Consider the following 14,552-nt stretch of genomic DNA (forward strand, 5'->3'; position numbering starts at 1 on the left):
GTCATGTGGACACTTAAGACAAACCTACCGGTCCACGGAAATCTCCACCTCCTCCTGCTCACTCACAAATTAGACGGAGACCAGGACGTAACCCTGTTACTGCCTTGTCTGAGCACCATGTTCATCACAGCTGCTGATCTTTTGTCATTGTATATTTAGCAGGACAGGGGACAGTCATTGTGACCTGCTTGCTGTGATGTCCACTCCTTGTAGTGAAAAAAAAAAAAATCACAGCATGTTTTAAAATGTTTTATCTTTGTTATAACTAAATCTAAGTTCCTACTGAATGAATTATTAGCCTGTAAGTTGTTTAAAAAAAGAAATTAAAGAGTAAAACAATGATTTAATGGTTTGCTCACATTTCTTTCCCTCACTTTCACAGCTGGTTTATTTCTAATTACATTTTTGGGGTCTGAGGATATAAACAGTCGGTCCAACTCAAACTATTGCTTACTGATGGTCCTGCATTTTCTGTGGTGTGTGTCGTTTTTCTTCTGACGAATAAGTGAGCCAGGAGATGCAGAGTGGCACAATCTAAACAAATGATCCCTCTGCTCTCCCATTACAAGGCTTTACATTATCTAAAACAAACTGCATATGCTTCTGTTCAGGCAACTGATAAATGATTAGGTCCTTTATTTAATTGCAGATACAGTAAAAACAGGGATGGATTTGTCATCTTTGTTACTAAATGTTTTAAATGAGGTTTTTAAGAGCCACGTGGGTGTGTGACCCCCTGAAAGATGCGGGGTTATTAGGGAAACAAGCTGACTTAACCTCCTTTTACTTCGCCTTATAATTAGTGGCCCGGAGCAATACTGTTACTCCATCCTTACAAAAACAATGTTTATTAAGAACAGTCCGAGGATATACATATTATGAATAATTCCTTTCATTAATTTGCCGACATCTCCGTTTGGAGCCCTGGAAATCAGAGTGATTAATTTATGAGTCTCGCAAGAATTTCCTCAACGCCTGCCTGTTGATTGCAGCGCAGGAGTTTATTTATTAGCTGTTCCAAACGAGCTTGCAATTCAAGACACCCTGGCAATTAGTCAAATGTTTTGCATATCACCTTACACTTGTCAGCTTGTCTTCAGGGTCTATTGCAAAGAGCCGTTTTTTTTTTTGTTTTTTTTTTAAAGACTAACCTTGATTTCTGACCGTGACGAGCACATTTTTGAGGTAAATCTGACTAACTTTCTTCAACGTTGCCACTTTTTGATAGGCTTATAAAGAAAATACAGTGTCGGGTTCGCAGCCAATTACAGCGGGATATGGCCTACCACATATCAGGGTTAGGGGGGAAAGAGAAGTCCTGCCTTCTGGCGATGAAAACGAGCCTCTGCTGCCCTCAGACAGAAATAAGTTAGGAAAGGGAAAGAGCAGTCTTCTGCACTGCGAGGGAGTGATTAATTACGTCGGAGTGAAATACTTGTCCACCGCTTTGTGTATCCAATAAATTACGGGCTCCTGAGACGTTTACGCACACAGGTGAAGTGTTGGATGAGCGTACAGGGGGACTGCTGCGCACCTTCTCTGCAGACGCACCACTTTATAAGGATAAGCTGGACGCGGACCGGGATTCTTGTGCACTGAAGAGCAACTTGTCCCATCGAAGAGGAACTCTTTGGATTGCCTTCATGTTGTTTTTCAAGACTTTGAGAGAAACCAGAGGTAAAGCACCATCCAGAAAACTGCTCTCATGAGTTTGGTAATAAAGACTTCACTTGTACGGCAGGGTATTTTTTTTTTTTTGACATGTCACAGAGCAATCAGCACAAATTCAGGTGTCTGAGTGCAACTTTGGACAGCTGTGTGATCTGTCATTTGGCTTCCATTAAGTTGTGTTTGTTAGTGGATGAGCTGTAAAATAAGACTGTTGTTTGTTTAATTTGCAGCATCATGCAGCTTGACAGCAGACATGTTCAATCATGGACTGCAGACTGGACAGTTTAAGTTACAGTTTAATAAATAAATACAAAGGCAATAAGTTAAATTATTATATAAATTAGAAGTTAAGTTAAAGGTAGAACAGATGCGTACAGACTACAATAAATAACTCATAAGTTGTCTATAAAGTAGCCTTGTCAGTTTTAACTTGAGCTCAATAAAACATGCAAAATAACAGGCCAGCTTCAACTACTAAAAGTCATGTGTCTTTCTCTATATAATGTATTTCTTCAGGTCTGTGAGTGCACCCGGATGGTAGGAAGACAGACGCTCCGGATGGACAGCGCTAATTGCTCCGGGGCGGTGGTGGATGACAGCCCTACATCCAGCCCGAGCTCCAGTCCCAGTCCGGACGGTCGTCGTCGGGGGGAGCTCCAGCGGGCCAGAGTGCTCCAGACCGGCGGGCTCGGCGGCAGAGGACGGCCGGCAGCAGCGAACGCAGCGCGGGAGAGGAGCCGGGTGCAAACCCTGAGAACCGCGTTCCTGGAGCTACAAAGGACTTTGCCGTCCGTGCCGCCGGACACCAAACTGTCCAAACTCGACGTGTTGATACTGGCCACCACCTATATTGCCCATTTGACTCGAACACTACAAGAAGAAGGCACGGAGGAGGGAGAGAGCACAAAACAAACAGAGGCGTTACAGTCATTGAAAGGTGATGGCTACCTGCACCCAGTCAAGGTCAGTAATAACAGCCTTATAATAATAATAATAATAATAATAATAATAATAATAATAATAATAATTGGAAATAGTATGTTAGATGTTCATCTTTGTGTTGTTAATTGTGATTCATGATTTTATTGTGAAACTGTTTTTGATAAACAATTTATTCATGAACGAAACTCGTCACTGCGTGGATCTGAAACAGTTATCATTTATAATGTGTCAACTTTTCAAAGCATGCAGCACCATCCTCGGTGGCCTTCGGGCCTGTTTCAGAGGCTGATGTACTAACACATTAAATATCTTTACAGAAATGGCCCATGCGGTCCAGACTGTACGTCGGAGCATCCGGACAGTTCCTCAACACCTCAAATCCTTCAGAGTCAGAGAACCAGGGCCCATCATCGTCCACCTCCCGGAAATAGGCTTTAAATCATTTGTATGAAATTTCATTTATGCATGACTTCATGCTGTTTACTGTGGCATAAGCGTATGCTTTATGATTGTAGAACAATTAGCCTACCTGCCTATCTTCACTCCCACTACAGCCAACAGGAAGACGGTGTAAATTAATATATTATGTGAATTTTATTGTATAAATTTTGAGAAAGCATACATTATGTTTCTCTGTTGTTATTTTGGACTAATCCTGTTTGACCTGCATTGTGCAGTTCCCTACATGTTATGATACTTGTAGAAATTCCATTGGGGTAACCAGCCCGTCATGCTTGAGGTGTGCACTTTCAGTTGAAACATTTGCACTAAATGCATGTGTGAATAACTTAACATCTGTCATGTGAAGTGGTCTGTCAGAGAGTCAACAATGGAGGCTCTCCATCTCGTGTTCCTTCTTATTTTTACATGCATGGTTGTAAATGTGTTTGTGAATAAATGACTTCAGTGAGAGAAGACGAGTCTCCTAAGTTTATGACCATAATAGATTTTTTTTTATTAGACCTATTTAAGAAAGTTAAAAATATATAATAACTGATTATTATTATTATTATTATTATTATTATTATTATTATTGTTAAACACTGACGGTATTTTCTGGCCAAATAACATTGTTTTTGTGATCATCGGAAAGTCGCTCTACTTCTGTGAAAATTAGTATCAAATCAATCAAATGTGGTTCTGGCTTGTAGGTTATAAAGAATTTGTTTTATATATTTAACAACACAATATTTAATTGCTGTAAACTCACTGACGAATATGCGGTATAGGCCTTTAGGCTGACTTTAGAAGTCCAATGAGATCAACGATAATAAATATACACATAGTTTATGGTGTCTCAGCTGTGTTTATAGTGTCATCATGGTCAAGAAAGCAAACAATTATATATATTTGCACAGATTGAAGGCGTAAATATTGAGCAAATTAGCCTCTTCACATTTAACATTCTAACAATTTATTATTAAAGTGGAAGCAAAGCTGATAGTAATTGCCTCAGCCCTACTGACGCTCATTAGAAAATGTCTTTATAAGCCTAATTTGTTGTCAGACTAATCGATCTGATTATAGGTCTATAATGTGACTTAAAATACTGATAAATAAATGAGCAGATCACAACATTTTTAAGAGGAAACAAAGGGCAGCATGTTTTTATTCTAAGAGATTGAGGAATACAAATAAATAAATAAAGATAATAAAAATGAATTAATTTGCCACAGCAGATGTCTAATTCGTATCAAACCTGGTGCTTTTTTGTCATGTAATAGAAACAATGCATTCATTGGCAATTTTCTGGGTTAAGTCTGAGCGTCAACGAAAATAAGACGACGCTGGTGCTGACAATATAATTATCGCTCAGCTGTGCGCTTTATGAGCCGCGGTCAGTGCGCAGCTCCGGGGCGCAGTGAAGAGGAGGTCGGAGCCGGAAACCCCTCCTCTTGCCTCGGAGACTCAACCATGAGCAGCAGAGAGCAGCGCTGCTCCTCGGCTCCTCTCAAAACTGAGAAAACTGCTTCATGTTTAATCTTCAATAAGATGGTAAGCAGGGGTGAGATGGCTTTATTTGTTTTCACGGCTGTGCTGTTTGCACGTCGTGAACGTGTTTTCGAGCTAGCGTGAACGCTAATGTAGCATTGCATGGTAGCTAACAGCTAGCTAGCTCATGTCTGCGCCACGTGGGAAGAAAGAGCGCAGCTAACACTTGATTTACAGGATTTCTCACGAGTCAAACCAAAAACCTTTTAATATTAAACCTATAATATAACGCACACATTTCGCTGAAGTTTAATTTTGCAAGTTAACTTCTTTCTACGTAAACGCACGCATGGCTTTGAGTTTAAATTTAATAAAGAGCCTGCTAATCCAGTTATTCTCACACCTTTTTTAAAGAAATTATTTAATGATGTGCAAAATGTTTGTTGTAGTCATATGCAGGCAACTTCTGCAGCAATTAAAATGACCGATTAATGACTTAAATGCTGCGTTACAAATGTAACTTCCAGGTAATCTTAACCGGGTTGACGTCTCACCATAGACAGGTCTCTTCCCTGAAGTAATGTCATAAATCATTCTTTTAGACAGTTCAAAAGGGAGAGAAAATGCCCTCTGTGTCCATCTGACCATCTCTGGTCGTGTCCAGAGGTCAGCAGAAGAGCTGCTGGTCAGGGACTTGCCCTCTCCCATTATTTCACTGGGGAAAGTCATCATAGCTCCCTCTGAGGACGTAAGGTCATGGCAGAGGTCGAGACCTGCTGTTGAACCCCGTCCTCAAACCTGCGACGTTAGCCATGCTCCCAAGCTGTGTTACACTGTCCCCTTTGACCTTCTAGTGATCAGTCATCTCTCCTCACCATATTGGCTTTTTCTTCAGTACATCTTATTCACGCAAGCTGAAAATCAATAGATCACTCCTGAGAGTAATTATTTGTGAGGTTTGGTTAAGTCACTGTGACAGACCTGTACAGGTCCTGAGGGAAAATATTGAATACAGTGTTTGAGCATGATTTAAAACTTAAGGACTGAACATGTATGTTTCTTCACAGGTTTGCAAATGAAGATGGAACATTGTATCTATGACTGGTACACCTGATCAGGTAAGATATTTCTTATAGCTATATGTTTGAGGATTTGTCAAATAATAAAACAGGCTTTAAAAAAAAAACTGTGTGTACTGAGTGATCCTTTTTTCTATTTCAGATGTCAGGTCACCACTGCATACTACAGACGACACCATGTGGACCTTAAGGTGAACCGTAAGTATTAGACTTTTTTGCGCTTTACTTTAGTGTATATGTCTGTCCTGCTGCTGGAATAGTGATGACTTCACATTTTGCCGTTTACCCATCAGACAATAAGGTGGTGAGACTGTGACTAACTGAAACACCAGCGTTACATGATAATTTGGGACTGGTTGCACAGACGAGTAAATTAGATGTGGATTTATTCTTTAGAAAGTTATTCTTAGTCCTGTTATTTGTTTTCCCTTCAGCTGCATCGGATGTCTTGTCAGGAGATGCACCAATCTTTTGTCACCTGTGCCGATCAGGAGGTGAGTTCCTTGCTATAGTATTTTCTTTTTGTACTGCTGTACACAGATGCAGCTGTAGCAACATTGTTATATTTTCAGTTTACCCACCAGGCATAGTAGGTGGTGAGACTGACAAAAACAAGAGCGTTTCTAAATAATTCAGCTCGTCTGCTGTGCTAAGTCTTAAATACCTTTCTAAAGCTTGGGTACTAGCCACTCTTGCAGCTGGAATAGTGATGACTTCACATTTTGCCGTTTACCCATCAGACAATGAGGTGGTGAGACTGTGACTAACTGAAACACCAGCGTAATAAATCAGTTGGGACTAGTTGTCCAAACGAGTCAATCAAATGTGGATATTGGTTGAAGAAAGTTCTTAGTCCTGTTATCTTGGGTTTTCCTCCAGCTCCATCAGAGGTCATGCTGTGGTCGGGAGATGAACCAGATGTAATCGCCCCCCCCCCTCCTGTGCCGATCAGGAGGTGAGTTCCTTGCCATGGTGTTTTTGTACTGCTGTAACAATGTTGTCACATTTTCAATTTACCAACAAGACACTAGTTGGTGAGACTAGATGACCAGAGTAATTGCAGTAATACCTTCCCCTGATAATGTAGTTTAACTTAGTTCTAAAGTAAACTGGACAAAGTGATTTTTGGTTTTAAAAAAAAAAAAGACTTCGGTAGGCATTACCCAACTTGTCCAACAAACAAAAACGAGACTCTTCTATTTCTTAAGGTTTCATTAACTTTCTGTGTGGCAGGAGAACAGAAATGGCTTGTCTGTTGTGTTAAGTCTTAAATAATTTTCCAAACGTTGGGTACTGATAACTTTTCGAGCTGGAATAGTGATGACTTCACATTTTGCCGTTTACCCATCAGACAATGAGGTGGTGAAACTGTGACTAACTGAATCACCAGCATAATTAGATCAGTCATAACTGGTTGTACATATGAGTAAATTGGATGGAGATATCTGATTTAGAAAGTTAATCACAGTCCTGTTATTTTCTTGTTTTTCCTAAAGGTCCATCAGAGATGCTGTGGTCAGGAGATGCACCAGATAGAATTTCTCTTGTGCTGATCAGGAGGTGAGTTCCCAGCTATTACATGTTTATTTTTGTACTGCAGTACATGTATGCTGCTGTAAGAACATTGTTATATTTTAAGTTTACCCACCATACATAATGAATGGCGATGAAACTGAGTAATTGCAGAAATAAGGCTTCTTTAAAAATGACTTAACTTTGTCCAAATGAAACTGGACACAGGTGATTTTAATAAAATTACTTTGGAAGGCACTGACCAGCCAAGGAAAAAATAATTTCCCAACTGTTATTTCTCAAAGTATTATCCACCAAATGTGTGGGAAAGGGGTCATAAATGGCTTGTCTGCTTTGCTAAGTCTTGGTTACATTTCTTGAGGTTGAGTACTGGCAAGTGTTGTAGCTGGAATAGTGATGAATTCATCCTTTTCGCCGTTTACCCATCAGACAACTCAGTGGTGAGAATTGTGATGACTGAATTACCAGCTGCAACCTTCAGTTTTAATTCAGCCTACTACACTATTGTCCTTAGGCTCTGGATTAAAACATTTATCATAACAAGGGTGTCATTCGTAGACAGGAAATGCCCAATCGCCCTACAGTGTGTAAGATAAATCTTCCATATTCCCTTTTACAGGTGAACAGTTGGCGCAGCAGTGACACCAGAACAGGTAAAGCCCATACTATACTCCTTATTTGTCGTTTGTGTCCCAACTTATCCTGACAAGCTTTTTGCTTCATATCCTGATCAAAGATGTAATGATGAGTTCACCTTTTCGCCGTTTACCCATCAGACCAAAATGGGCTGCTGAGAATGTGACTAACTGAACTAGCACACAATTGTAAAACCATCAAATCACCTTTTTTTTTCCTCGCTCAAATTGATTATGTATTTATTTGCAAGGTTACAGAGCCATTTGACTGTTCAGACCGTCTATGGGGAAGCCTCAGTTGACAGGTAAGTACTGAACATAACTGTCAGCAAATGCCACACTGATGTTGAATTTAAGCCATTTACACAATTTACAACACTTCGATATGCACAGTCAGTAACTGCATTAACTTTTCAAATGTTTGTCCTCTTCCAGTTTGTCTTATTGAATGTGTTTTTTAATGTTTGGTTTTTTTACAGTTTACTGGAGCTGAGGGACCATCATTTGGAAGAAGTCCTGAGTTTATATGCCACATTTCTTTTCTGAAATTTGAGGCCCTTAATTAATAAAACCTCTGTAAGAAAAATGCCTGGACTTGATTTTTTTGAATTTATCTTGTTTCGTTTTTTAGATGTCTTTCTCTTAAATGTCTACTCTATTCAGATAACCACTCTGTCACTGTACATTAAATTCAAGGTGTTTTTATATGCCTGATTTTGATTATGAGTCTACAACTCTAAGGGAATTAAATAAGTAATACTTATGGTCATTAATAGTTGGGTGAAAGGTTAGTTGGATTCTGTGCTGCCTACCTGTCTTCTAATACTTGAGGTCTCATTCCTCCGTGATGTATGTATCTGCTCCTGGTGCGTGGGTGTAGATGAAGCGTAGGATATTCTGGTGGAGCTCATCCAGGGTCACGTCTCTCTTGTGCAAACCGTCCACATCTCCCAGGTCACAAGGGAAGACTGCATCTGGTGGAATAACGAGAGCAGAGGCCCCTGTAGGAAGAGGCAGGCATCCCTTAAAAAACCTCTGGAAACTGTTGGTCCAATAGAGCCCTCAGTGCTTATTTAATAACAAATACCCAAGGCTAGGATAACAAAATGTTTAATGGAGAAGTGGTGACACTGTGTACAGTATTTATATAAATTGAGTAAACTTTTTATAAAGAGGACAGAATAGTATTAAATGATGTATATTAACCAGATGTGACTGGACTCGTCTCAGTTAATGTATGTCGTGTACAAACTGTAGGACATGATTTCTTATGAACTGAATCTATACTTAGTATCAGTAAAGAGTAGATATTTAAAATAAACTACCATGCTTGAGAGTGATGGCGTTCTCACAGAGGAGCACAGCAATCACAGCGTCTTCCTCCAGTACTTGTGTTCGGAGACATAATTTGCAGTGGGCCTCAGCCAAAGAGATCCTTCAGGAGAGAAAAATATTGTGTGAATTGTAAGTGAATGTTTTCTTGGGTAGTTAGACTTTTTATATGATTAACAAAGTAATCTGTAACACTGTATAAAGTAAGATGGCAACATAATTAAAAATAATCAAAACTGCTATAGGCAATGTAAATGTTTAAAGATTTAAAACTCAATGTGACATTTTTGCAGTCAAAAACAGATTTATTTTCATAGTTTTAGTTCTACATAAAATTTGTCATCACCACTGAGAAGAAAAAAAAAGATTTGTAAACATTTGTCATAACCAAATGAAAAATAGTCATCAGAGTGGTTTGGATGAGAGTTCTCCACCTAGTGGATGATAGTGACATTACACTGGACAATGCCAAAGTTTATCTCTGGTTAAGATGCAGAAAGTGAGGATGGAATATTAAAACAGCCGTATTTCATTCAGTAGTTTTTTTGCAGTTGAGCACTTACAGTAGTTTAATGGAGGCCACAGACATCTTGACTCCCTGACTCTGTGTTCGAACTCTTCGGCTGGCCATGTAATAACCATGGATCACTTTCTCTGCTTCAGGGCTGAGCTCAACTTGCAAACTCCGTGCATGAGCTACTAGCTGGAAGCCACAGAATTAAGAACAGCAATTGCAATTTAAAGTCAATATGCAAACGCTAAAATCAAGTCAGTGTTTTTAATTCTAAAAAATGCAAAGGGCTTGTTTGACAGAATGTGTTTGTTAACCTCCTGGTAGTCTTGAGTAGAAAACTCCCAGTCCGATGAGTAGAGGGGTTTTCCAGGCTGTACTGCCTGCTGGAGGGTGTGGACAGTCTGGGCAAGCAGGGCGTGCTCCTCTCCCATCATGTCCTTACACTGCATAACCAGGCCAAAGGCATCTGCCAACTGAACTGGTACAGGACCCAAATCCTGCTCATAAAGAGGCTGGGCATCAGAAAGCTGTCTAGTGCGGTTTTTTAGGTGTTTTTCCTGCTGACGTGACTCTCTTTTAAAGCAAACCAGGATCTAAAGCATCTCTGAAACTCCTATTTGACTTCCTATACAGGTTATTATTAACCTTTCGCCTACATAACAAACAAAAAAAACAAGCACTGATTTTCCTCAAGGGCTTTGCTATGAGGTAATGTTGTCTGGGCAGGGCACTTCCTTCAGCAAAAGTAAATTGTCTCAATTTCCTGTTTTGTCCGTACTATCTACAAACAGCATCGGAGTTAAATGAAATGTGACGTTTCTGGAACTCAGTGTACTGTAACACACTAATGCACTGCAACTAATGTAAGCCTGACTATTTTTTTTATTATTTACTATTTCTTTAAAAAAAAAAAACACCAAAACAAAAGGTCTCGATGCAGACCATACTTAAGTAAGCCATATAAAGGTAATACAACACCATGTTGTGATTGAACTCACTGCTGTTCCTAGAAGGGCACACTCTGCCCTCCCAGACCGTCGAGAGGCATCTGTGAGGGCCCAGAAGCTGCATTGGACTGGGAAGGAAAGCTGTTGGTCAGCATCCTCACCATACTTCTTCCCTGGGATGAACACAGACACTGTGCAGCTCTCCAGAACTGAGAAACATTCAGAAGAGGGGAAAGAATATTAACTGTACAGTACACAGGAATTGTAATTAACAGTTTAACTAACTCACTTTGGTGCTCTACCTGACTGAAGGGCATCCAACCTGTCCTTTTTATAACAGCCCAGATCTCCCAACATGCAAATGCCACCCGTGGCTAGCAGGGCAGAGCCAGCATGGATGTTGGCAGTGCCTGCCCCGTGTTCGTCCCGGGACAGAGATGCAAACATCTCCCCTGAGGCCTGATGCCTGACCCCACGACACGCCAAGCTCAGGCTGTATGTCATTAGTCTAGCATAAACAAGGAGGTAATGCATAATGAGCAAGGATTTGGTTTCACATGCAGAAGGTCCACTTAGAATGTGCAAACGTTGGCTCATACAGCCCACCATACCTGTCTGCTATGAGAGTGTCAGTGGTGACAACCAGGAGATCCAAGTTGTGAAATGTGTCCTTTGCATCTGCTCTTGTCTGCACCAAGCTGAGCAACAAGCCCAGCTTTAAGGTGTTGTAGAGGCCTGGAGGAGCCACGTCCAACCCAAAGCCCTGAGCCACAACAGCAGAGAATCTCCAGGGTGAACCAGCTGTGGCCTTCAACAGCTCCTGGAAGCTGGCACTGACTTTATGGGGATCTGTGGTAGAGTTGTGAGACACGGTAAATGTTTCAATATGGTAACAATGCACAATGTTGGATATAAAATATGAAAATTGTTCGGATTAATCAGCATATGCAGTGTAAAGAGTATGCTATCATTTACTGGCTTACACTCTGGCTCCCACGGTTGGACGCTATTTGCCTCTACACTCCAGGTAATGCTGGGCCACTGGTGCACATGCGCAGGAATGCCCAACACCCTGTAGAGTCGACCGATTCTCACTGAGTTACACAGCTCATCTGAGTGAATAGGGGAAACAAAGCAATAACACTCAAAGGGGTTGTTCTGGGCTGCCTGGTGATTATTGAAGAAACATGCATGCCACCTACAAACCACTGCCAAGAGAAACACAGAGTGAGGCCTTCGGAACAAAGATTTCTCTGTGTGCGAATCGCACAGCCAGCTAATGAGTGTTCCTTGCACTTATTAACATATATGTTTAGTAACGGGAACCCAGTGTATTGAATTCCTCCACAGGACTGGGTCAACAGAATATGTTAATCCTGGTGCTGAGATTTGCTAAGCTCTCATGGGTACTGGCTGGACAATGTTATTAGAGGGGACAGAAACACTTAATATCCCACTGTGAGGCACTGTGTGGGGCTGGCTGCACAAAAATCTATTTATTTGAACTCTCCCCGACTAAGTTTGTGTTACAAAGTGAGCCTCATTGAGAAGGCCACAGAAAATTAATGGCAAACCTCAATATATCTGACTGTGTGTAAATATGAGCTAGTACTACCACATTAGTCAGAACTGGGAGGGAATATAATGGATGAGAGTACGATTTTACAAATAAATAATACCCTTTAAAATTTCTCCTTTAAGAATTTGACCTGCAAATTAAAAATGAACCTTTCCACCTTAAAAACCTAACTGAGCCTAAACTCCTCTGTTTTCTATGCTATGCAAACAAAAAAAGGCTCCACAGCTATGCAGAAGAGCCACTGAAGCTGGTCATGTGTGGTAAAGGACACTTCAGCGGAGTGGCTGCATCCTGACATGGATGCTGAATGCTTGAAAAAGCTCCCTGGTTGATGGAGACGCTCCACGTACTCTACCATATATCTGTGACAGAGATGCCTATTCATTCTCCACCAGAGGGAGATCAGCTGATTTTGTGCTGTTCAGTCTAAAAGTTGCAAGGAAAGGAGTCATTCTTTTGCTCTGCAGCTGTTCTCCAGATTAAAGAGACATGAAGGTTCCAAAAAACACAAGCCAATTCAAATTTTGTTTGAAAGCGCAGGTCAATGGTGATCTTTACAAAGAACGAGCTGCACACTGTACTGTTTGTTGTCATTGCGTATTTCCTGTTTTTGTTTGAAGATCAGATTACTCTGATGTGATCATTTGATCTGTGTTATGGCTTTACAGTTACTGTTTTTGATTATGACGTGTGGTAACACATTCTGCTAGTGCACATTTGTCTTCACCTGCCACATCACCCACAGCTCTCTCTCAGAAGGGAATAGGCTGCTAGCTTTGTTTGCCACATTGTATGTTGCTACAAATTGTGTCATTTTCAAACACATTTAATCAATCAGTCAATTTGTTGGCTGGGCCTGAGCTATACACTGTAAACTTGTGTGATGTAGACCTACCTCTGAGAAACAGGGTGACAGACTGGTACCTGAGTGAGCTTTGCTGATGGGCACATAAACCATCCAGTGCGTTGACATGGATCAGCTCCACAAGCTGTTTGTCTGTCTCCACAAAGACACATTTACAAACACACAGATCGTAACAATGATTTTCCACTTTTCTTTGAACTTCTTGTACATATTTACCCATTCAAAAGTCTCCAATTAATGTCTGACATTTAGAGGTATCACTCTCACCTCCCAACACTCTAAACTTCACATCCTCTTTCAGTGGGGAGCTGCAGATCATGCAGCTGAAGTTGTTTCCCACGGTAGCTGACTCTGTGGCTCCAGGTGCATGGATACGGATGTGGTGAAACCCTAAAGTCAGCATCCAGGAAATGAAATCAAATGTGAATCCATTTTCAGTCTACAAATGCTACTTGCCTGGGAATTTCTTGAAAAACAGAAAACTCTGTGTGCAAACCTAACTCACAGAGGTGTGTCTTTACATTTATACTATTAAAAGCTTAGAGGCAAATATCAGGGTACCTGTAGAGCACGGACAGTCATCATTAATGCAGAGGAACCTGGCCCCCTGGGTGTATTTTGTGACCCTCGTCATGGCAATCACCAGGCCCTCCATGGAAACAGGTCTCATTGGACCATACCCACGAGGAAAACTACAAAGGTCCAACATGTACTCAGGGAATGGAGGCAGGTGTGTCAACTTCAGGATCACATTCACCTCAAAAGGAACAATCAGATGACACATTTTTACAGGATTGAGTTGATAATACACTTCCCTTTTTCTATCAGATGTATGCATTTAGGATTTAGGGAAATTGAATAGGCTCTTTGGCTTTTATGAGGAACAAAGTGTTGTCAGTAACCATACCTGACTCTCTGTGTGTATTTTTTCAACAAGTGAGAGTGTCTTTATGGCCAGGAAGCAAACCTAAACAAGGAATTAGGCAAATGTAGTTAACCATACAGAAGTTAAAAGTTTATATTTCATTCTAGCTAGCCTTAGCTCAGTTTTCACTTACAGACTGAAACAATGCTGTTGCTTTTAGAGGATAACGCAGAATACAGTCTCCCAATACAGGATCCACCTCTAGCACATCAGAGGGATTCACACTGACACAAAACCTGTAGACTGCCTCCATCTGTTGGGGGTCTGGAAAGGAGGGGCTAACAGTTAGCAGCTTAGCTTTTGATGCTACTAACGCTAAGTTAAGTGAGCTAACACAACTGGCGCGAACAGCTAGCAAGTTTTTCATTTCGCACACAGCAGGCTTACCGTTAAACTGTTTGCAGTCTTCGGCCAGTTTCTGAAGGCCGCCACTTCTGTCTAAATAGACCAGAACTGACTCTTTCAACGATAAAATGTGGGCCATTTTCACTTAATTCTAAGAAAGTAGTATGATGCTCGAAGCTAGCATGAAGACGTTTACTTGGCGCGCTAGCTTCAATCACGTTGCCATGGTGACCTCTCAAGAAACAGGATGTGA

The 14,552-nt window shown here is 40.9% G+C and overlaps 2 protein-coding genes and 1 long non-coding RNA gene across 3 annotated transcripts; 2 read left to right on the plus strand and 1 right to left on the minus strand.

Moving 5' to 3' along the window:
• The first annotated feature begins 2,205 nt into the window (after positions 1-2,205).
• On the plus strand, positions 2,206-3,044 carry tcf24 (transcription factor 24). The gene is made up of 2 exons (XM_073487875.1): positions 2,206-2,634; positions 2,931-3,044. The coding sequence occupies exons 1-2, from the start codon at positions 2,206-2,208 to the stop codon at positions 3,042-3,044; spliced, it is 543 nt and encodes a 180-aa protein (XP_073343976.1).
• Positions 3,045-4,472: 1,428 nt separating this feature from the next.
• Positions 4,473-8,378, plus strand: LOC141014549 (uncharacterized). Its single transcript, XR_012180499.1, has 9 exons — positions 4,473-4,608; positions 5,613-5,663; positions 5,767-5,822; positions 6,059-6,118; positions 6,504-6,579; positions 7,121-7,184; positions 7,777-7,810; positions 8,044-8,097; positions 8,272-8,378. It is a non-coding gene; the product is annotated as an uncharacterized lncRNA (long non-coding RNA).
• A 248-nt stretch (positions 8,379-8,626) lies between these two features.
• mcmdc2 (minichromosome maintenance domain containing 2) lies at positions 8,627-14,438 on the minus strand. Its single transcript, XM_073488807.1, has 14 exons — positions 14,342-14,438; positions 14,088-14,218; positions 13,937-13,996; positions 13,591-13,786; positions 13,297-13,419; positions 13,060-13,161; positions 11,569-11,697; positions 11,197-11,434; positions 10,888-11,093; positions 10,637-10,794; positions 9,953-10,135; positions 9,688-9,827; positions 9,118-9,227; positions 8,627-8,793 (listed from the first exon to the last, which is right to left on the minus strand). The coding sequence occupies exons 1-14, from the start codon at positions 14,436-14,438 to the stop codon at positions 8,627-8,629; spliced, it is 2,040 nt and encodes a 679-aa protein (XP_073344908.1).
• Positions 14,439-14,552: the final 114 nt, after the last annotated feature.

The sequence above is a fragment of the Pagrus major genome, chromosome 19 (genome assembly GCF_040436345.1).
Source record: "Pagrus major chromosome 19, Pma_NU_1.0".
In the NCBI taxonomy this organism is placed as follows: Eukaryota; Metazoa; Chordata; class Actinopteri; order Spariformes; family Sparidae; genus Pagrus; species Pagrus major.

Bases quoted from the DNA above. Each gene is read 5' to 3' on its own strand.
- tcf24 (XM_073487875.1), top strand. From the start codon at position 2,206: ATGGTAGGAAGACAGACGCTCCGGATGGACAGCGCTAATTGCTCCGGG. The intron at 2,635-2,930 runs GTCAGTAATAAC...ATATCTTTACAG, and splicing joins GCTACCTGCACCCAGTCAAG to AAATGGCCCATGCGGTCCAG.
- mcmdc2 (XM_073488807.1), bottom strand. From the start codon at position 14,438: ATGGCCCACATTTTATCGTTGAAAGAGTCAGTTCTGGTCTATTTAGAC. The intron at 13,162-13,296 runs GTGAGAGTGATA...TTGTGGAGACAG, and splicing joins GAAGTTTAGAGTGTTGGGAG to ACAAACAGCTTGTGGAGCTG. The intron at 10,136-10,636 runs GTGAGTTCAATC...CTTTATGAGCAG, and splicing joins GTGCCCTTCTAGGAACAGCA to GATTTGGGTCCTGTACCAGT.